Here is a 24,222-nt window from a genome sequence, read left to right on the forward strand (position 1 = left end):
TAAAGAGGTCCTGTTCTGCTCATTTCCTGGTTCATATTTTATCTTAGTCTCCATGCTTTAATGTTCAAAAAGCTCTTATTTCTCTCATAATGCAGCACCCCTTTTCACCCTCTGTCTGAAACCAGAGCCCAGCCTGTTCGGATTGGTTATTCCCTCGGAGGGAACACAGGGATTTTAGCTCTTGAGGACCATTTACATGCACAAAACACTACAGGAAAGGGAAACCCCAAAACCCATAACAGACCCTGTTTAACTACAGTATTAGACATGTTACAGCAGTGTGAAACTTAAAGAAACATTAGTCAACAACAGGTTTTATTATTCAAATCGTAACTGCAACAGGCATGTATCAAAAAGGTCAATACAGCAAAGCCTTTACAAAATCTGGCTCGACACCAAAGTCTTCCCAAAAATGGCTGTCGCAACAAATTGTAAACAGTTTTATCAACAGTCTTACAGCACTTACAGCAAAAATACAAATCAGCTAAAGTAAGAAAAGCACCTGTTATCTTTCGAAAAAACACAAACACAATTTGTGCCACTATACAGAATCGGAGGAGACGAACCAAACACGGAGAAATGGAATGTTCAAAAGTCACTCGACCATTTTGTTTGGGTACAAAAAAGAAGGACAGCTGGAGTTGTTCCTCACAACAAAAAGGCAAAGGGATTGGACAGTGCATTCAAAAGACAAGCACACCATGCACTTGATGGGAACAGGAGCTGGTTTGGTCACTTAGCATAGTTTGTGCATAGTTATAAGGCATCGATCGAGCAGTCCTTTAGGTTGCATGTGGCTGAGAGACATTCTGCGGAGGGGGAGAGTCTCCTTCAGTAGATCCTCGCCAGGAACAAAAACACAGCCCTGCATCGTCCGCAGTCGCCTCCCCCCCCCTCTCCTGCGCGATAAAGAGACCCTGAGCGAGTTCCAGGTGAGATGCATGTGCAGTGAGTATCTGATCTCCAGTGTGGGGTGGGGGTGCTCCCCCGAGTTCAACCAGCACTGGAAGATACGTGGAGAAGGACTACAACACCTTCACGGGTCGCTGCACATCCACCACTGTCTTTTATTGGGGAGTGCAAGGACACATGGTAGCACAGGTGGAGTTACTTATGGCATCTGGGGTGTTTGTATAAGGTTCTGCTCATGGCTTCAACAGTGGGATGACGAGTGGTTCTTCACATCTGTGCTTCGAAGGCAAACCGTGGAGCCGACGTGATTCACTTCAAGGGAAAGTCACAACAAACAAGGAGATGCGTAAACAGTCTTCGTAGAGGCAGCAAAAGGACCGGGCTTGTCACATTTTATTTCTCGACATGAGGAAGAATCTTCAATACAGATGCAACACGGCATTGATTCAAAGTCTAAGGAGGGTCTCGTGTCTGAATACTCCAGTTATTTCAGTTCAGATCATTCTTCAAATCTTTGTTTTCAAATGGCACTTCAAAATACCAGAACAAAAAAAAGTCTTCTTCAGTTCTTATACTGCTTTCCCCCTTAAGGTTCACCAACAAAACAAGTGGTGTGTTCAGTCAGTAATGCCAAAAACGACAGTGGACAAATAAATAAACCAAAGCAAATGAAAGAAAATACAGCAGTAGCCAAATGAGGTATCTATGTATTGCTCTATGCCAAAAACAGGAATTAAAAATTAAATAAATTAAATAAAATCAGTGGTTTATCAAGATGAGAGGCAAAAGCAACAAAACAAAAAACATGTTAGGATCAGGTGGAGCTGCAGGCCCCACTCGGCCCCCAGTGTGTGGGGAGGCCCCGGGGTCAGGGGTCGAGGTGAAAGGGCTCACGATGAGTGTCAGGATTCTCTGCTTCCCTGAGGTATTTCTTTGGAGCTGCTTCCTCCTGTAGCGCCGCCGTCTTCTGCGTCGGTGCCGGGTGAGCTGGGCTCCGCCTCCACGGAGACGGAGGTTTGTTGCTGCTGCAGGGCCCCCCAGCTGGCCTTGTTCAGCCTCATGTGGCCCATCATGGTCTGGGAGAGCCGTGTGTCGGAGAAGCGGGTCCACTCTGCGAACAGCGGCTCCACCACGTACGACATGAAGCCTGGGAGGAGAGAGGAGGCCGACACACATAAGGGTTTAAGATTAGATTCCAGGAGAGAAAACTGAATGCAGAGAAACTGCTTACAGATAAAATCACTCCTTTTTTAAGTGATGCTTTTCGTTTCTTTGAATGCACACCATATAGCAGCCCTTATTACCGATTTGAATGTCGCCCACTGTGTTGATCCCTCTGTCACAAACCGGGCTCACTTCAAGTTTGTGCTTCTTCTCAATGTCTCCTGAAAGCACAACAAGATAGAATCAACACATGAGATGTTCTACTGTGTGTGCTACTTTTATACACCGAGAATAAAAACACAAAAAGGAACAAAGAGACAGAAAAGAATTAATTATGAAAAGGAGTGTGTTTAGCACAGCTAGTGTTAGCTGTGAAGTGAACGTTACGCGTGTGCTAAACAAGCTAGCTAGCTTCTCTCCTACCAGCTAACTAACTTTCTATCTCGGTAGTTAGCTTGCTTACGAGCTAGCTTGCGAATGTTAGCTATCCATGGCCAAATTGGTGGCGCTCATCTTTTAACTTAAACTTATCATTTAGTTAAACTTGTGGTGCGGATCCGTGTCCTCTGTTGGAAGTAGTTATAAATCGTTGTTGATGGCAGAAGAGATGATTACCTTGTTGGAAGAACTCATCGGTCACTTTCTCGCTCCACTGTTTGCTCAGCTCCCAGGGTCTGCAGGGGTTACAGATGTCCGCGCACTTCAGAGCCATCTATATGGGGGAGGATAAAGATAAATGAAGAGTTCAGTTTTGCTGAGATGCTGAAGGTGTGTGTGTGTGTGTGTGAGGGAGAGAAAGTAACTGGCCTGCAGGAGGAAGTGCCGGTGGCTGGCGTTGCTCAAGCACAGGTTGTCCTGGTCCAGGTGCCGGCGGAACCTGGACAGGTAATCATTCTGTCGGCTGATGTCGGTGGCCAGGATTAAGGAGCCCAACTCCCTCTCCATGTTCAGACTGCTTGGAGAGAAAAGATGATCAGGGGTCGTGTTAAGAAAGCTTTTCAGTACAAAGTAACGTAACCAGGGTCAACCACAGCTCCTCACCGAGTTTCTGTCCCTTCCTGGTTTAGAGTTATTCTGAGAATCTGAGCTGGGACTCATTGATAGAAATGTTGAGAGCTCTCCGAGAGTATTCTCAGAATGCGCTCGGCTTGCCAAATCTCATACAGCCCCACATTGTTGAGCACTGACTGTGGCATTGGATGGAATTCTCTCTGAATTAACCAATCAGTGAAGCCTACTGAAATAACTTCAATTTTCTACAGTTGCACTTGACATGGTTTCAGTGTCAGACTGACCTGTCCTCCGCGGGCAGATGGGAAAAGAGCCCGGTCTCTCTGAGCAGGCCCACTGCTGACTTCCAGTGGTGGTTCTCCAGAACTGAGGTATTCTGCACATGAAGAAAGAAATCATACAATGTCACTGCAGTACACCCATCAGGTTATTTCTGGCAGGTGGAAGACTGTTATTGTACCCTATAGAGTGTAGCAAGATAGTGGTCAGTCTTGATGAGGAAAGGCTGGTTGACCCCGGATGGTCCAGGTCGTGTGTGGCGGCGGCGATGAGTCCCAGAAGGATGTCACAGGAGGTCAGAGACTTGGCAAGCTGCATGAACAACAACACATCATGATGATTAGTCATTAGAATACTCCTTTATTGAAACTACATGCTGACTACACTACGTTTCGTGTCTCACAATGGGTTCCTGCATGAAGCAGTACATGGCCTGTGTAACGTCGGCAGCGTGGACAGCGTTGTGGTAGGGGTTGTCGCTGTGGTAGTCCTCCTGGACCATGACCAGGAACCTCCACAGTTTGACCATGTCCAGCTGGAAGAGCTCCACCAGGCCGTACTGGTTCAGCAGGTGGAAGGTCAGGGTGATCAGGCTGTTCCCTGCACGGGAGGAAGAGAGTGAGCATTCTGCTGGTTCGTGCATCTCCTTTGACCGTGTGTTAAAAACATGTAGATACCACATTGCTGTTTGTTATTCTCTCCGACAGCTGCAATGGAAAATAAACAACCTCTCCTTCAAAGTGACGGGATAAACATCTAGAATTCACTGCTTTGATTATAGACTGAATCTCCATTGAGTGAATCCTCGGTGTCGGACAGAATCCAATAGATGGCACCATTGGTGTGCATTCAATCTCAGGTTGGTGAAATGCCCTCAGTGCTGCGTCACAGGAGGAAAAAACTTCAGAGTAATGGTTTAGGTCATGTTTAACGTACCGTTTGTCAACCTATCGAAGAGGAAAATGTCAAAATTCCAGGTCCCGACTTTCTCCAGCATGCACTACGAGAGACAGAAGCACAGAATTAGTGACGTAAAATCTCTACAAAACAAATTCATATGACTTATTCTACTGTAGCATCATTATAGGTCGTACTCTGGCCTGTCCAGTGTAGTCTTCATCCAGGATGTGGAGGGGGATCTGCTGGGGGACGCCCCGCAGCAGCCGGGAGGAGTGCAGGTACCTCTGGAAGCTGAGCAGTCTGTGGACCCTCCTCTCCGGAGAGGAGCCCGCTGCCGTGGTCCCATGGCCCAGCCGCGCTGCACACACACACAAAGTTTAGGAAGATGTGATATATCTAACAGTGTTTTATGTTAATTTCACAAGCTCATCAGGCCCTGAGAAGCATTCGGGTCACACAAACTTGGCGGGGATGTGACACCAGCACGGCGATATGCAAACAGTCGCTGCTGATACAGCCGCCCACTCATAAGCCTTTCGTCTGGGATCACACAGCAGACATGCTTTGTCAGTGGTCTCTCACTCACTCACTCACACACACTCACACAAAAGCACTGTGTCTGAATAAACCGTGGAAGCGATCCGGAAACACGTCAGCATGAGGTAGGATTACTGTTGGGTCAGAATGTCAACACACACTGCTTCTCTGTAACTGCTGGATGCTTTCTAAAGACGTTTTTTAAGAGGTAACTTTATCACTTACAGACTCTCAAAGCTCTGATAAAAAGCCTCTTTATCATCATGTAAAAATACAGCTTGAGAGCGGTGCACAATCATCAGTGTTGGATGTCTGTGGCTGATAGCTAAGTGGATTTGTACTCACTGTGAAGAGTCCTGAAGTCGATGCACAGGTAAGGGTGGGAGCTTCTTCGTTCCGGTTCAAACCCAACCTGACTTCTCACTCTCACATCTCCTAGAAGAAATCAGCAATTATTTCCTCACGATTCACACAGTTTGGAGAGTAAATGTGTCCTAAATAGAATTGAAATATAGTCATGATTATACATGGCGATTGATCTTGTTTAAGCGCCACATGACTGGTGTTCACTTTCCAGAAGTCCATCAAACAGCTGAGCATGCAATGCCATGTCAGGACAGTCTGCTCTGCTATTAGTACTCCGAGTCCCTGACAGGGATCTATAGAACACCTATGGCTGTTTTTTAGTAGTCAGGCAGTGAAACAGGCCCCAGGCTCGGACTGAAAAGACGGCAGGTCTGCTTTGAAACCGCAGTCAGGAGCAGTGAGAGTGCAGAGAGGTGACGGGATGGTGCTATGACACTGATGCAGTAAAATGCTCGTGTGTCGTTCAAAGCAACAGTCCAATGCGGCAAGGCTCTGTAAGGCAGTCATCAAGGTGCTAAACGGTGCAATGGGATGCTTCCAGCATGGCACTCCTGATTGTGTCGTATGGCATTAGAATTCAAATCAAAAGCAGACACACACCCCCAACCAGCATGTTACTTACTTGCAAACAGCTGTTTGAATACTACACAAGCTCCTATCAAAATACCAAACACTAAGGATTACAATTCATGGCATCAAATAATGAGAGTATCTGTGGCAATGTTTCACAAAACATTAACTAAACACTACTATTTCTCCTTGGCAGTGTGTGTGTGTGTGATCCCATGGCTATACATCTGTCACATTAATCCGTACGTGCTAAGGTGTGTGTGCTGAGTGTGTATTCTGAGTCAAAGGGTCCATGTTTCTCCTGCGGTGCATTAGTGCCGGCGCCCCGGGGTGGATGTAGGTCGTGTCATTATATCTGATGCGGTGAAAGCTCTGCTATTTGAAAGCACATCAGCATTAACTTGGCAGACTGAACCCGGGTCGAGGCAAACACCAGTCTGCATTAGCGAGCCTCTCCTTACACTCTAACATCAAATCTGCAGCTGCTTTAGGCCGGTGACATACGAGACTGCCATCACACTCAGCCAAGTGAAACGATTATAAAGCCAAAGCTCCTTCAGTGAGCGTGCTGCGATGAGATGCGCATAGCGGCAGTCGAGGATTTGTATCATCCATCCAGCGAGAGAGAAAACAAAGTATCACAACATTACGTGAAAGCTACAGAAAACCGGATTTGAACAGAGAAGCCCTAAACTGCCCCTGCTGTGTAACGCTGCCTGCCTACTCACTATCTGATATCTATGAGCTGAAAGGATGACACAGAGGGATTCTTCTCCTGCTGCTCACTACCAGCATCTGATTTATGAGTAAAGGTGGCAAATGCGAGGGCACATCTGTGTGGGGTGGACTGATGTCAGGGGTCCAGCCAGGCTCTAATTGCACCATTACACTCAATAGTGTTATTGATTAGGAAGGACAGACTGCTCTGGTTGCTTCCTGGATGAATTTGATTCCATCTGCCTGGCTGAACTATGAGCCCTCTCTCCTCTCATCCATTTTCTGAGCTGCTTGGGGTTGCCGAGGGCAGCGAGCATGTGGCGCACGCACGCACGCACGCAACCTGTACTCTTAACAAACCTGGGCAAACTTTAAAAAGGCACTCAACACTGCAGACACACACAATGTAAACCTATTCTGATGGAGAGATTACTAAAAGGCCGGTGGGTTTGAGTGGACGGTGCACTCTAGTGTGTCTCCATCTCTTCATAATGTCTCCATCCCTCCCTCCATTTTCCATCTGGCTGCTTTTAAAGCCATCGTGGGTTAAGAAATGATCATGGAGAAGATAAGCCCGCTGATGTCTGGGAAGTGTGTGTATGGGTGTGTGTGCTGTAAATGGTTGTGTGTATGCACTGATAGAGGGGAAACACTTACCTAGCATGCGAATGTACAGTGCTGTCTGGTCGGAGCTGTCGTAGGAGATGGCCCCTCGTCTCTGAGCAAACAAGAAGACACATCATAAACAGCTGTGCAAATCCATGAATTATGATTTCAAAAACAAGAAATGAGTCTAAACGTGGATGTGGGTGGTGTCACGGCCACATCTCAGCAAACACACGACTCAGAAACACAAAATACAGGCAATTATTTTTAACATAAACACACGTAGATAAGTGGAGGGAGGTGCTGCGGTGTGTGTTTATGTGTACGTGAGATGTGTGCGAGTGTGTGTGTGTGTGCGTGCGCAAACGGCAACACTGATAAATATGTTCCAGCTCCATATCGCCACCCTGATACGGCACTTACACCACAGCTATCAGTCATGTGAGAAACCAATGTGTTATGTGGACGGACACACACACACACACACACACACACACACACACACACACACACACACACACACACACACACACACACACACACACACACACACACACACACACACACACACACACACACACACACACACACACACACACACACACACACACACACACACACACACACACACACACACACACACACACACACACACACACACACACACACACACACACACACACACACACACACACACACACACACACACACACACACACACACACACACACACACACACACACACACACACACACACACACACACACACACACACACACACACACACACACACACACACACACACACAGTGTTTCCCATAAATAGAAATTACTTTGAGTCCTATCCAAATAGAAATGTCCCCACCCACCCGATAAGTTTTCTGAGCCATTTTGACTTCCCTCTCTCACAAGAAACCGCTGAACATTCACAAAGATAAAATGTATATAGTGAAGAAAGGACTTCCTGCAATTTGAATTCATTTGAATCAAGTTAGCTGGAACTAATAACGACAACCCAATCACCCTTGAAAAATCAATACCATTCATCAATGGCTATTACCCAATAATCTATTTAAATCAAATGATAGCGTGTTAGGTTTACATGTCAACATTTCTGCAAACTGCGTCACGAGAGGACTCTTTTCTAAGAAGCGTCTACAGTCTCCTAAGTTAAGTGGCCCTAATAGTTTGCTTGATAAAAGCTGATTGAATCTAAATTTGGACATTAGATTTTTCTGTGCCAATAACACACACAGAACTGGCTGAATCTGGGGCTTACGCATCATGAACATGTAACATAATAAACCACTTACACTACTTTGTAAATAGTGCCAGTGTCTTCCAAATGGTGTGTTTTCATCAGGGAAGGCTTCTCCAGTATGAGAGGGATCAGACAGCTGTCTCTACCAGCTGGTCTTCCTGATCATTATCAAAATATGGTTGAGGCCTCTCCTAGGTTTACAGGTTGAGATCATGGTTGTTTTGGGCATGCAACTTCACAGATATCAATGCCTGAAATGTGCCAAAACAATCTGTCAAAAGGATGATATTCTGAAAACACTCTGAAATCATTTATCTAATTCAACTTGGATAGAAACATGCGCTGGAATTTGAAAACGTCCAGTGCTTTACTAAACACATTTGTCCTGGTTTTTTCTGGATATAAACAACAAACTGGAGCCATTCTCACCACTGAAGTGCTGCGAATAACACACTGTTATATTGTTATATAATCACTTCTGTTGACTTTAGAATGAAGTTGATAACATGTGTGTTTTATCTTTGCTTGTGTCTACACCTCCATCCAGGGCCGGCCGTTCCCCTCGGCAGCCGCAGCACTACAGTGGAAGTTGCAGCGGTACGGCTGTGGCAACTGCATATTTGCTCTGCCGACAAAACAGCTGCTCCGGGCTACACCTTGGCTCACCTCTCCGTGCACTCCACACCTCCAGTCCCCCCCCCCCCCCCCACTCCCTTCTGGGACTCCTCTGATCTAGAGTTACCCATTCCACAGGGAGCCCGCATGACTGGCTCTTCATGACAAACGCCAACTGGCCACGGCACTAACACAAATGTCCATGCTTGTATACTCATTACTTCATATCCTTAGGATTACTGAGCCACACACACACACAGACACAGACACAGACACAGACACACCAAAGCTAATATTCTACCGACTAGCAAACAGCTTGGCTCGGGGGTGGGTAATCTTTGTGTTGACACACAGCACCCGTGGTTAAAGGGAATATAGATCGTGTGTGTGTATGCATGGGCTGTTGCGGTGTATGTGAGTAGGGGGGGGGGGGGGGGGGGGGCTGGGTATCAGCTGTAACATGCGTGGGAACTGTGTAATACTGGCTCTAGGTCTGGGAATGGAAGAGTGACCAGCCCTGCCAACACTTGCCCAAACAAACCTTTGGCCAGAGCTTTCCACACACACACACACACACACACACACACACACACACACACACACACACACACACACACACACACACACACACACACACACACACACACACACACACACACACACACACACACACACACACACACACACACACACACACACACACACACACACACACACACACACACACACACACACACACACACACACACACACACACACACACACACACACACACACACACACACACACACACACACACACACACACACACACACACACACACACACACACACACACACACACACACACACACACACACACACACACACACACACACACACACACACACACACACACACACACACACACACACACACACACACACACACACACACACACACACACACACACACACACACACACACGCGCGCACAGGCACCAGTTGGCACTTTAGTGGACGTTGGCATGTGCTCCTTTGTGAACGGTAAGAAGGAGGCCGCAATGCGAACACTTGGTCAATGTCACAAGCCCACTGTGAACGGAGCAGAACGTCGTGTTTTACCCTTTGGAATGAGCAGCCCATAATATACACCCCTGCCACGCCTTGTATTACCAGCACACACAAAACCATCACCTGTGGTCCTGTCATGCTTCAGAGCTGAGGAGGAAATAAGGGAGAGATGGAGCAGGATGTCGGAGGCATGACTTGAACTCAATGTCACCGGCAGGACACTCGCATTAAAAACATTATAACCTCATTAAAAAGAATGCGATTGGTCTGGTTTGCTGTCCTCTTTGACGCACACAAATTGCAATCTTATGAAACATTAGGAATGTAGTCCAGCAGAGTTTAATCTCCTTTGTGAAATGCCACAATGGACTGAGCAGCCTCTTAACAATAATAGCCTTATGCAGGCCAGATACCTATTGGAAAGATTTAACTATGAAGAACCTGCAGGGAGTGCGGCCTTAATCACTGAGCAGGAACACGGACTGATAACTCCTTTGTGTGCTAGAACATGTTGTGCATCTCCAGCTCATATCATGGCTTTCCATCATAGTTGCTCATGGGTGTGTCACAGCAAAGGTATGAAGAGGTCAGGCAGGCTAGCTTGTCTTTGCTATGCACTTTGTAACGTGTTTTTAAGCTCGGATTTCTGTAGAGAGAACCTTTAATTCAAGGTGTCTGGTGTCCATTAAGTAAAGTCTCATCTCTGAAGCATCCTCTACAGTGATTACTTTAGCAACATCCATTAATGCAACCTCTGTTGATCAGCCCAAACATCATACTATATCTAGTCCTATCAAGTTACAGCTGTAGCAACAAACCCTAGTGTAAAGTACCACCTGGATTTGGAAATGTCCTTTGTGATTTCAACTGTTTAACTTTGGTTCCAGGCTAAACACTGTTCTATTTCCTTCCATAAATCTTCACAAAGTTAACTCCATCATTACTTTCTGACAACATGCTCCGCGTGCCTCTCACTGAACACCTGGAGTGGCAGCCAGGTTGTGTTTGCTCGCAGCTGTCTGAAAACAAGCCAACTCAGTTTTGTTTGGAGTTTACTACTCACATAACAATCTGCCCAGTGTGCTTCTTTATGCTACTCCACGTGAGCCCGTTTACATACGGCTCTGTTTCTTATCTGGGCTTAGCCTGGCTGCCTGGGGCCACAGCGTTTAGGTTGAGCAGCCCCAGGTGTCAATGTTTGTTATCGTCTGGCTGAGATGCTGACAACAAAATCAGACAGCCTCGTGTGTTTGAAACGAGGGACACTGTAGCAAGAACTAAAAAGCTTTTCAATCATGCTCTTTTGTTGTTACCATAGCATTGTGATTGAGCCGATATTGTAGTCTGATGTCCTTTGAATGGTATTTAATGGTTTAGTGCACAGAGCAGAATTCCCACACTTCCTTCTTCCAAACATACAAGACATACAATCTGCCTCCATGATGTCATTTAGCTTTGAAAATAGGTTTCTGCTGAGGACAAGCCTTTTGCACTGTCAGTAAATTAGCTAAGGCAAAGCAAATGAGGAAGCCAGCGGTATTTCTACAAACTGACTTATCAGAAACAAAGCAACACACACACACACACACAAAATGCAGCCGGACTCAGCACGGTTTCATAAACTGAAAGCTTCCTTCTGAGTTATGACCTCTTGCAGCGCTGTGCTGTGTGGGACGGCACATTCCAGTAACTGAGTGCTAGGCCATAAACGTGGACAGGTTTGGAGTGAGTGAGTGTGTGTGCATTCGTGCACCAGCCATTGCATACACAAAAGCCCTAGATGGAGTCTACCTGTTGTAAGTGTTTTATGAGAACTCTCTCCACTCTGACACACTCCAGCTGCAGTGAGTTTCTGAGAGAGGGAGGGAGGGGGGGGCCTGAGGTGTATTGGCCCGATGCCTTAGCGGGAGAATGACGGAGCAGTGTTGTCGCCAAAGAACAAAGCAGCGTGCTTGTCGGGGAGTAATACATCTGCAACCAATGCTGTTTTCTCTTACTGGGAAGCGTGTTGAGATGATTTAAGCCTTCTTTAGCAGACAGCTTTAAAGGGGGCCTTGTATAAATGTGCTTTTAGCGGTGCTCTATGACACAAGTGGAGTTAAGGGGTGGGGGAAGGGGTAGATTTCATATTCTCACAGGCAGTCTACCCTGCACAGGAATTTCATTCATCTAAAACATCATCCCCAGGCTCTAATTGCTTCTCTGGGCCAGCGTAGCGCTCCCCCCTTGCAACTCTTAACCTTCTGAGGAGAGCAAACAAAACCCGAGTCGACAACCGGTGCGTCTGCGGACAACTATGTGGTGTTTAAATCTAGCAACAGGGCTATACAAATTCCTCCTTCCTGTATGTGCTCATCTCTGATGTCTGCAGGACTACAGTTAGCATGATTAATATTCAGCAGGCGCAGTCCCCCCCCTGACATTGCGTCTGTTAGTGTGTTGATGTATGGAGACACAATCTCACGGCCGATTGCACTCGACACTAAAGCACAAAAACAGAATGGTCATGTGATAAGAGGGGCCCCCTTACCCAGAGACAGAGAAACAAGGAGTGTGTATGCATAAACGAAGACAGGATGTGAGGTTTCACTGTTTATTTATTAAAGTATACACATCCTCGCTCGGTTAACCTATACTGTGAATACCTGCACATTTCGCAGAAAAAGCTAACTCTGGTGGGGAGAGGGTTAACGCATTTGTGAAAGCTTGTGAAACACCAGGCTCAAGTGTCTGAACGGCTCCTTCAGCATTCTTACCACATCCTGAAACTACGTCAATCCGATGGCAATGTGCAGAAAAAAAAAGCTTATCAGTTCAGTTAAAATCAACAAAGTAACTCCCTCAGAAAGGAGCTCTGTGGCGGATCCTCTTATCACGCCGTGCACAGAAACATCCATAGTGTCGATGAAACAAGCAGCGCTATCTCCCATTCTTACGCACAGGCCTATCATCATCTCCTGCTCCCAAACTGCTCAAATGGGAGGGAGTTGATCTGGGGTCAGTGGCTGACACACATGATGATATCTGTGACTGCGATATGATTTACAGAGCTGAACGCAGATCAGGGTTTCAGGTCCAAGTCGTATTATTATCATCATCTCACGCCATGAGGCCTCATCAATACCGCGCATCTGTTTATCGATTGTTTGGAAAATGTCAATAAAACAGCCTCGTCAAAACCATGTGCGTGAGTGTGATGCACATCATGACAGCCAGTCTCACTGCTGCCATGTGTAACGTTTCAGAAGTGTGTGTAGCAAAGCCAAACTAACTTTATGACTTTGTTTACTCCTGGTCTCCTACTACTGCTGCTTTCATTCGGCTTCAATCTAATCTATCTCAGACTGCTTTCACTCAAGAGAAGCCAGAGTGGAGCAGCATCTTCCAACTCAATTTTAGGAATAAATCAACAAGCAGCCAACATGCATTGCAATAAAAAACAGTAGAGGCATTGTTCCAGATAAAATGAGCCCATTTGTTTTAATGTCGTTGCTGTTTTCAACGCCTCGTCTGCAGCATATTTACACCCCATCATAAACATTCCACGACCACAGAGTGACATATTCTCCCGAGACCCTGTCGCGTCTTCAACTCTACTCTTTCGTCCTCTGTTTACAAGAGGAAATGTCTTCATCTGCGAGGGAAGGGGAGGGGGCAGGAGAGAAAGAAAGAAAGAGAGGGAGCTTGTGAGTGAGCAGAACAAGATAGCCAGAGAAAGAAAAGAGACTGAGACTCCGGCCATCTGTGAGTCTGGCAGCAAGCCAAACCACTGCCCACAGAGCCTGGGCACATGCCTAACTGCCTCTCTCTGCAATGGTAGTCCAGAACTGCTTCCACAAACAACAGGCCTGTGGAATCACACACAAAAACACAGCAGCCACCGAGGACAAATGCACCCTTATGGTCATAAATAGGGCCCAAAACACAATATTTGTAGAAGTGTAATTGCTCTGTGACAAAGGCTGAGTGACACTGCCGTATGTGTGTATGTATACATGTCCACCCAATGCTGCCACTGTATACGGAAGACAAAAAGGCAAATGTCTCTGTCAGCAGGCCTTAATGTTGAATCCCTCGCTGGTTTTGCATAAAAGTGTTTGTAAACCTTGTGCGATTTAACTATTCTTCCACAAAAATGACATGCAGATCATTATGGTTTCGCTGGAAACACACTTAACACTACAAAGTGTGCTGCTTGTTGCAAAAACAACCCCCTTTTCTCAATAGAGGGGCATCATAACGGTACAAACCACACCACAATAACACAATGAACTCTGGCTCACTTGAGAGAACAACTGGTGAAGCCAACCTACAGACACAATAGCTTCAGACCTGTGTTTCTACGCAGACTATAAGCAGCTATGCTGAGATGGGTTTGCTCCTGGTGTTTAGGCCCTCTCAAGGGATGCCTTGTTTGGGGCTGTGGTCTTAGACGCAAGGTCAAAGAAGCGCAAAGACAAAAGATAGCTTCAGGCCCTCGGATTAGTCTTACTTTCATAAGAGTACACAACGGGACATTGTTCTTTTTAGACACGTCTAACCTTATAGGCATTTGGTCATAAACAACCGAGTGGAGGAACAGAAAAGTCTTGTCCAGCTAGCTTATCAAACTTTTCTCATAACATCTTTGGAAAACACCGAGCGGACAAAAGGACCACTGAGGACGAGCAACACTGAGGGCCTTTGGTGGCCAAGGCTATGCATTAGTCTTTGATGCAGCGGCCAGGGATGGTGAGGTAGGTTCAAAGCGGACACACATGGGTGGTTATGTGGAGCAGCGTGTCACACAAAGCACTAATGGACGATCCATTGAAGAGGACGCTCACAGTGACTTAATACTCAGTTAATGTGTCGGGAGATGCCATGCAACGCCGTGGGAGTTTCTGTTCATGGCCAACTAGCGGGACGTGACCCAGAGAGAGGAGTATACCCCCTGCTGCTGTTGTGCAAATCCACTGAAGCAATAGTAAGGACTGTTTTGAAACTGTGACGCAGAGGGGAAACTGATGTAGGACTTGATGTGCATTGTGCAACTATCTGAGCTACAGTCAGTTAGGGAAGTGTACTACACAAAGGCCTAATGGGTAGTAAATCATCTGAGATATGTACAGTGACTCAATGTTTGGTTAATACACTGCAGACACAAAGTAATGTGTCAAGTTTTTACAGGGCAGACAAAAGAGTCAAACAAAACGTGACGCCACAACATGATGACTGTTACTGTGGCCTACCTTTTCCTTTCATTCACCACACAGCTGAAACATAGAGGCAGGCTTACCAGAGACACATTTCCAAGAGTTCAAGAAAGCAGGAAGTTAAAGTATGACTCAATGATTAATGTTTCTTCTGTCAATGTGTCAAGGGATGTACATAAATAACAGTGTGGCACGTTCCTCCCAACAATACAGTGAGTCCCAAAAGTAAACTGCTTTTACTCTGGCAGTAAAGGGACATTGATGGCTGAAGTGTAAGCCAAGAGGGCCTTTATCTGTGGGTAACATGCATACATGCAAAGTGGTTTTAGGTTGTATTTTGGGTCCAACAGATAAGAAAATGTGTGTGTGCAAATGAGTGCTCAGTGTGTGTTAGGGCCTAGATATCCAACAACCACCTGCAAGATTCCTGTGGATTATTCATATATTTGTTTAGAAGAAGGTGCTGGTTTTAAGGCCTGTGTGATTCACATATCTCAACCCACTGTGACTAAATGATAAATAAAGAGATGTTCAAAAGGTCTGTACCTGTGACAGCTGTCTTGGATCAGGAGCCCCGAAGAGAGACGAGCTGGAGCTGAAACTAATGGCTCCCCTCCGGCTGAGGACATGCTTGGGAACCGGCCTGTCTAGAGGCAACACCGGCAGCTGATAACATACTTCCATTGAATAGTCAGGGCTGGATCCGGACCAAAAGTTTGTTTTTTTAAACAGAGAAATCAAAAATATAATCAAAAATAGATAACAAATGCAGAATACTGGTGAATTAGAAAACCTCCCAAGCTGAAAAAAATCTTCACTATTGTGGAAACGATCTGCTGTCGAGCTGCAAAGTAATTCTGTTCATTATGAGCGACTCAAAACTTGTCCAGATCGCCTTCATTGATGCTGCGTCTTATCTACCGCCACCTTTTCTACCTCCTTTGGTGTCATTCTGTAGGGGGGGAGAGAAAAATCATGCTGCTGTTGCATTTGCTCCTTTCCTTCTCATTTTACTCAAATCCGGGCCCACGGACGACGAGACCTTCTTGCCATTTTCTGGGTCTTTATGAAAACGCTTCCTCATTTTCAAAGCAGAAAAAAAAAACTCCTTTGCGTTTCGTGGCGTTCGCGGATCCGCATATCACATATCCCGAAATGAAAACAAAAGGAACGACCACTTCCCCCAAAAAATGTCATCAACACAACATATTGTATATTGCTACACCGGCGGATGAGGTGAGGCAGATCCAGGATGTGAGCCCTTGTCTTCGGTCGTCGCCGGGTGGTTTTTCGCTCATTCAGACTTACACCGGTGGCGAAATATAGTCAACATGTAGGGCTTTTCCGTCTTTCTTCTGCATGATGAAGGAGCAGTAATTCGCCGCTTGTAAAGCACAAAGTGTCTGTCTCAGAGAGGGGAACCCCGACGCTAATCTCACTCACTGCGATTCCGGTGGCTTTAAAAGGAAACGTACTGGCACGTAAAACACAACTACGAAACAAAAGTCGACAAATTAACAACCTAAAGTGTGTTTATTTCCCTAGAACCAGCTACCTATCGCCCTAAACATTACCCTACTGTATGGTTTTAAAGCACACACCACCTGCCAGAGATGGTGCTGTTGGAGCGAGCAAAAAACGCCCTTGTCTAAAATGAACCAATAGCGGCAAGGCTTGTTTTATAATCTCAACGCTGATTGGATAAACGCGCGTAGGATGTAAGAGCGGAATGACGTGATTGGTTATGAAGCCAGGGCGATCCCAAGACCTATATGAGCAGTCGTTTGCAAACGGCGTGGACTTTCTCAAGGGTATTCCTCCACAACGGGGCTTGCCCTGCAGCGGTCCACATCATTGCCTGTGATTACCTTCCTCTCATGACTCATACTACTTGGGAACTGAGAGTCACAGGGAGTTTGAAATACAGCCTAGAAAAAAATCTGCAAAAATGTTGCAGCTCTGTCAGGCTGAGGCATATTTGATCCATATGACTGTTTGTGGTGACTCAACACATATTCTGATGGCATTGTAAAGTAAACTGTGAGGGACAGATTTTATTGTCTAGGTTTATCTATCGGCACCAAATTTGACAAGATAATGACCACTGATCTTTTTCTGTTGCATGATAAGGTGTCCTCATGAATCAATTCCCCAAGAAAAACACAGCGCTTGGAAATTAATGTTTTCACTGGAGGTTTCTGTGCCATGCCCATGTGCTTGGGGGGAACAATAGACGTGCCATGGCAACGGTCAGGCCCAGTGCCAATGGAGGCATAATCCCCCTCCCCATTTCCACGGGTCTGAATGCAGTTCCCCACAATCATACCCCCCACAAAGAGGTCCTGCATCTCTTCCTGGCTACTAAGGCAACACTGCAAAACACCACAATAAATGTGTCACAGTTGTTGTGGTGGAAAGAGAGTTAGAATAGTGAACTTATGTCGAGGTAACCTTGTGCATTGACTTCAATTTGATCTAAAGGGAGTTGCTGGTGTTCAAAGTATTACACAAAACTACAAAATCAACAGTTTTGTCCGATTGTAAGGATGGAACACACTGCGGCTGAGAATAACTCACACTAAAACCATACGATGTTTACTGCTTCTTTATGGTTCCTTATCGCTGTGATTCTCTCTTATACTGTTGCTGCAATAACCCTAATATCCCTACGGGCTTCAATAAACGTCCATCTTATCTTATCTTATCTTTTCTCACTTTTCCTAGAGTAATGATAATAAAATGACCTTTCACATCTTGATTTTGTAAGTATTTTTGCTGAAAATAGAGCAAAGAAGGTCAAACACTCAATGGCAGTTCAGTTTTTGCATCCACAGCCTACAAACCTGTTGTTGCCATACAACTCTGAAACTGCGTCAATGGCCCATCACGTGTGTGAGTGCACAGGACTGCACATATTTTACCCTCCTCTCACTGCACATGTGCGAAAAGGATTTGGGAGGCATTTGTGTTAATTCATTTCTTCCACAGACATTTTTATAGCCACATTCACACATACACGAAAACTAGCACACATCTTTGAAGCATGGCAGCTGTGTTTAACTACTCTAGCGTCAGCCTCTGGAGCTTTGGTTACGGGTGAGCCGCATACCTGCTGATTCCCCTCGAGGTCGCAGGTACAGTATCTGCTTGTTCGGCCCCTAAAGCCCCTATCCCCTGACTCTACTTTAGCTAAGCTCTCTGGAGAGAGAATGGGATCCTCTGAGGTGTCCCTAATTGAATTACCTGTTACCCTCTGACAACAATGTGGGTATACAAGAGTCACTACCTATCGTTTAAATTCACATTCTACATCTATTATGCCCTTTGACATACATATTCTATGCGCATCTGTAAAAAAAAACACATGAGTTTACAGACAATCTCAGCCCTGAGATGTAATGTCACATCCTGTTTATTTTTTCAGAAGTAATTCATTATATGTTTATGTTGATGCTATTACTATCAGGTTAAATTAGAAGAAACACACAGCATTTCTACACTGTAGCACACTTGTGTATTAGATTACTAGCTCCTCGAAATGTATTGTGTGTATTTGGAGCCCCCTTGTGGTGAACACGAGCAATTGCATGGACAGTGTGCTTGTAGATTTCAAATTGAATTAAAGTCATATTTAGGTTATATAAAGTATATCTGAAGAATATTTGAAAATACATGGATTGTTGGTTTGTAATAAGAAGGTATTCATTGTGGAACCAAACTGATTTTAGGTTTATATTCTCTAATGCTACACTAATGCCTGCCAAATAACAAAAGAAATGCTGCAAACCTGACACCTTCTACTAACACTTACAGTTTGCATTTCCAGGCTTGGAAAAGTGCAATGTGAAAAAGCATCTAGTGCTAGTATAAAATAATAAGTCCTGAAGTGCTAAACAAAATGAGTCCCAGATTTCATGAATGTGTGAAAACTTGATTTGTTATTCATGTGTTACTGAAGTGACACATCTCTTGTTTCCATCCACAAAGGAGTATGAATCATAAGATCAAAATGTAACAGCTGAATCACAAGAATGATGTGAGTTAAATGTGTAGTAGCATTTTGTAATGGCTGGTTAGACTTTCAGTACATGGTCATTTACCTGGCTTTTTTTTAGCAGGTAATGATACAGAAGGAGGTCGTAGAGGTGTTATCTACAACTCAAAGGAAGATCTACACTCCGTTCTGGCGCTGAAGAAGTCCTGCACACGAGCCAATGGGAAGCTTCTTATGCGGTAGCTGTACTGGCTTCATTGTCACATAAGAAAACCACAGTCTAAAAATAAAAAAAGGAAGATAGTTACCCAAGCATCCCTGTTTATCTCATTGTCATACACACAATTGCCAGGATGTCAAAAAAACATGCTTAGTTATAGAGAGTTTACAAGCCCTGTTATATTTAAGTTGTGCGCTTAACACAAGTGCAACGTTAATCACTAACGGATTAACCAAACTACATCTACTCCTATTCCATTAAAGGGAAATCTGTGGTTTGCACGTTTATATTTTATATCAAGAAACTAAGTGTTTGGTAATTTGCTAAATTGTAAATCACTATTTTTACAGATTAAAAGGATGGTTATGAATAATCATTACAATGATCAACCACGATATGCAAGCTTTTTGTGACCATTATTTTGATTGTTTACTTTTCAATACAAAGAATCAAGATCTCTGTCCTTGATTTGCAAAACTAATGCTGTATATCAACATTTACTCAGATGAGAAGGAAAAAGATACCCCTCCTTCGAGCCGGATTTGAACCAGCGACCTAAGGATCTCTATGTAACCACTACAGTCCTCCGCTCTACCAACTGAGCTATCGAAGGGAGCTGCTACGTACCCTAGAAAGAAAACTACTTAACGAGCTATTTCCCATTTAACGACGGGACATAAAGAGAGACACACGATTACAATTTCGTCAAAGTAATAAAGAGCCGTTGCTGTGCTATGTGAAATCATTTTAATACCCCTTTTCAAACGTTTACGTCAGTTATGAACGTGTCCGGTAATTACAAGTAGGCACATTGACCAACGTTTGCCATGAAGGGGAATTAGCTCAAATGGTAGAGCGCTCGCTTAGCATGCGAGAAGTAGCGGGATCGATGCCCGCATTCTCCAAGTGAAAATCCTTTTGTCTCGTTTATGCAAACCATAGTGGGTATACATACATATTGTTCTTAAAATGGGAATTGTTTCTTTGCTTGCTTTATAATTTAATGATAGCGTGTGTAGTACAGGAAAGGTTATGGATAGCTTCAGATTTAGTTGCCCGTGTAATTATGTGTCATCTTTGCCAATAGCTAACTTTAAGTGCACATCAATGTTAGCTAGCTACTGAACGCAAACTTGCTAACTTCTTATTTAAGAGGACACTTTATTTTTTATATTTTATTGCTGTTAAAAATACCGTTCTATCTCTGTTTTTTGTATTTTCTAAGGTTAGTTAGCCTATACAGAAAGTTAACTTACCTTTTGATACGCACAGGTACTTCCCCTCGCTGCTTCCACCTTCGTTCGAAGTTTACGGTGGATAGTTGTTTTAAATTAGCATAATGCTAAAAAGGTTAGCATTCATGTTAGCCTAACATTTAAGTGTGAGGTTAAACGGTCAAAATAAGTTTGTCTTAGTTCGGCAAAACTAATTTACACTTTTTTGGTGTACACTCTAACTGTATACGTAACATTAGCTGTCCATCTATTATCAATATGAAATAACTCAATCCTTGATGTGACTATGAAACCCTGTAAAACCATGGTTGTATATAATGAGGTAAAAACATAAAAGAGACACAAATACATAGCACTTCACAGGTTAGGTTTTTATTTCAATTTTATAAAATAAGCTATATTTGTGCATTAAAAAACAAGCATGTATGTCCAGCAAAAGAGAAATGTACTGTTTGAAGTGAAATGTAAGAAACATGAAACTGTTCACCTACTATTTTACCAGTTAACATCATCCCCACCAGGGGTAAACCATACATTTTGAAACATTGCAAAGACAGGATAGTCTTCTCCTTCAAAATGTTTCTAGTGCTAGGAAACCAGCACCTGCAGGAGTCTCGTCACCACCACGACATTCAGGCTGTTTCCTAGGACTCTGTACTGCTGCTTGGTAGTGGTCTTCTTCGGAAAGGCTGCAAATACATTAAAATAACATGTAGAAAATTAGTACACACTTGGGTTAAGTAATCCTTCTAATAAAATAGAGATATCAATAGAAATATGTCTGTTTTTCTGACTTACTGAAGCTTTGAGGGAAGCCCATGAGGTTGGCAACTTCTCTGGGGGTGAAATAACGAAGTTTGAGTTTTAACAGCCGTTGGAGTTTCTCATCTTCAGAGCACTGATCCAGACCTGTAAACACACTCTCCATCTGCAGAGCACACAAAACAAAAGCCTTCAACTCACATACAGTTTGAACAATAATATAAATGTGTCTGTACTGATATCAAAACCTACCCCTGTTTCCACGCTGCCCTGCAGTACTGAGCCAGTACCCTCCACATACCGCCCATAGCTAGGGATACAAACCACAACAAAAATACATCTTAAATGTTCGTAATTAAATTGCATTTCGTCTGCATAGTTATCCCATCACCGTGTCACTGAGTTTTGCTTCCAATTGCCATGTATTTCTCCTTCCAGAATTGCAATAATAGAGTTATATTGATGAGTACCCACCCTTTGGTAAAGCAGACAGACCTCCTACATGTGGGCCGAACTATGTCTAAGAGCAGAGCGTATCTCAGCAGGGTTTTAGGAGAAAGGAGATACTGCTCCATGTCTATCTGTGGTTCCAGGAAGTCTTGGATCAGCCTGAGAGACATATCATTGTTCTGGCTCATCTTCCTCTGGGCATCTGTTGTCGTCTCCAGTTTGTACAGGACACGACCCTCCTGCACTTCCTCTTCAGGCTGGCAAGTATCTGTGCCAGGACTCAAGACTGTGGGCTGCTCAGCGGGATAAGGGAAGGCATCTAAAATCTAGAATTACAAACGTTATCAAAAGACGCCTGAGGATACAACTAGTATTCTTGTGTCCTAACATAAGAAAATATCCAACAATTATCGATACGTTATATTTTAACTGTGTTTTGTGCCAAAAAAAAGGATGCTACAGCAAGCCTCACCTTTGAACTCTGGATGCTGAGGTTTTCTGTGGAAATCCTGGCGATCAAGAAATAACGCAGTCTTGAATTTGGGATTCCAACCTGGATTTTAAAATAGAACAGAAATATGATAATAAAACTTACAGTGTAGATGTGTTCAATGAAATTTCATACAGTGTTTACTTACACTTGTGGGGGAGACCATGACCTCCTGGAAAGTGTATCCACATTCAATGAGTGTTTTCACCAAACGATCCCTGGAGATTAGACGTATGATATAACAGATGAACTCCCAAGGTAAATATTAGGTATACTATTATAGTAGTTTATGAGATTGAAATAGGAATTATACCAAATCATATAAATGATATTAGAGGTTAAATATGCAACAAAATGTGCATGTGCAAAATGTTTTAGGCCTCTGATGCAACCCTTGCTGCCTCCTTCGTTACCTGGCCGAGGAGGTCTCGAAGCCTTTTACATTCTCCAGCAGGATATAGCGAGGCAGCCTGCACAACCTGAAAAACAGTCATATGTAAGGGAAGAGAGGATATACAAAAATGTGTTTTTATCCAGGTAGAATCTTGGGATTAAAAGGAGACCTTGGCAGAAGATCTAGAATGTACAGGAAGCTCTTGGTTCTGGGGTCAGCAATGTCACCCTGAAGTCCTATCCTGCACAGAGAGAAGGACAAAGGGGATAATGTTTAGGTACAAATATGTTAATGCCACAAAAGAGACGTATGTGACTGAACTAGAAGACCTACCTGGTGAAAGGCTGGCAAGGAGGGCTCATCAAAATCATGTCAAAAGATAATTTATTGAAGTCCTCAAGTGTTATTCCCTAAAGATAAAGGAAAAAAAGACAAAGTTAAGGTTTTCAAAAGTTCTAACATTACAAATTTACGAATGATGGATTTCTGTCCCTTCGTTTTCAGTATTCCAAAATCGAAATATATAGAGGCTTGAAACTCTGCAGCTTTGTTTAGATGCATGCAGTTATACCCTAACCCTCCACTCTCACCCACCTCAATGGTCTTGTTCCAGAGGGGGGTGTCAGGGTAATTGTGTGTGTAGATCTCATTGGCTGTGGTGTTTATGTCGATGGCAGCCACGACCTCAGCATGTATGCCGCTCTCTGGAGGAAGAAAAAACAGATAATAAACTACAGGTACAAATAATTAAGCTACTGTATTACTATATGCTTTATTATTTAGCTCGTAGCAAACCCATTGCATAAAATGATGTCTTTCCTTCCGTCCCAGCATTTTCTTTTGTTGCCTTTAGCTGGTTATAACACTTTGTCAATACAACATCATAACAACAGACATTCAGTCAGTCCTGAATGTAGTTGCACAGCGTGGTAGAAACATGTCCCATATCTCCAATTAGAACGATCTAGATCTTTAAAGTAACAGACACATATTAAAACCTGTTTGTTCTAGCAAAAAACATACCTTTGAGAGCATAATGCATCCCTCCTATCCCACTGTACAGCTCGAGCACACGCAGACTCTCCATGGCACATTTCTGTTTACAGTTCTTCTTCTTCGTGGTATTTTATTTAGGTTGTCAAACAACGGAACAGTGCATTACCGCCACCCTGTGGTGTGGAGAAAGGACTGCACCCAGCTCCGTTTCCTGGAGTAAATCCTCCAGTTAATAAAAGTATATTGTTAAGTTAATGGTGAAACAGTTTAAGAGTATAAGACAAATAGCATTACTGTTTTTGCATTAATAAATAAAGAGAAAATGTGTTTATTTGGTTTGCTTCTGTCAGTCAAATACACCTGGGTCTTTATCCAGTTTCCATCAGGATAAAACACAAATAGGTAGGAACTTTTGTTTTTCTTCACTTATTTTTAACATATTTACTCTGGCCTACCCTGCAGCTGCTCCTTCTGTCATGGAGCTTGGTTCACTTTTTG

At 44.0% G+C, this 24,222-nt stretch overlaps 2 protein-coding genes and 1 non-coding gene across 3 annotated transcripts; all 3 read right to left on the bottom strand.

Moving 5' to 3' along the window:
* Positions 1–298: 298 nt before the first annotated feature.
* Positions 299–16,806, bottom strand: pde7a (phosphodiesterase 7A). Its single transcript, XM_063912726.1, is given in 13 exon segments — positions 299–2,059; positions 2,217–2,297; positions 2,692–2,788; positions 2,884–3,028; positions 3,372–3,463; positions 3,548–3,600; positions 3,603–3,678; positions 3,770–3,966; positions 4,303–4,366; positions 4,461–4,624; positions 5,149–5,238; positions 7,114–7,174; positions 15,730–16,806. Coding segments are annotated over 13 exon segments (1,503 nt in total). The 5' UTR covers positions 15,868–16,806; the 3' UTR covers positions 299–1,814.
* Positions 16,807–19,924: 3,118 nt separating this feature from the next.
* On the bottom strand, positions 19,925–20,010 carry trnay-gua (transfer RNA tyrosine (anticodon GUA)). Its single transcript is given in 2 exon segments — positions 19,925–19,960; positions 19,974–20,010. It is a non-coding gene; the product is annotated as a tRNA-Tyr (tRNA).
* A 978-nt stretch (positions 20,011–20,988) lies between these two features.
* Positions 20,989–24,219, bottom strand: trdmt1 (tRNA aspartic acid methyltransferase 1). Its single transcript, XM_063912730.1, has 11 exons — positions 23,752–24,219; positions 23,323–23,432; positions 23,062–23,138; positions 22,898–22,969; positions 22,748–22,813; positions 22,483–22,552; positions 22,317–22,397; positions 21,869–22,170; positions 21,647–21,704; positions 21,431–21,560; positions 20,989–21,321 (listed from the first exon to the last, which is right to left on the bottom strand). Exons 1-11 carry the CDS (start codon positions 23,813–23,815, stop codon positions 21,221–21,223), a joined length of 1,131 nt encoding a protein of 376 aa, XP_063768800.1. The 5' UTR covers positions 23,816–24,219; the 3' UTR covers positions 20,989–21,220.
* Positions 24,220–24,222: the final 3 nt, after the last annotated feature.

This window comes from Eleginops maclovinus, chromosome 21, assembly GCF_036324505.1.
Source record: "Eleginops maclovinus isolate JMC-PN-2008 ecotype Puerto Natales chromosome 21, JC_Emac_rtc_rv5, whole genome shotgun sequence".
Classification (NCBI taxonomy): Eukaryota; Metazoa; Chordata; class Actinopteri; order Perciformes; family Eleginopidae; genus Eleginops; species Eleginops maclovinus.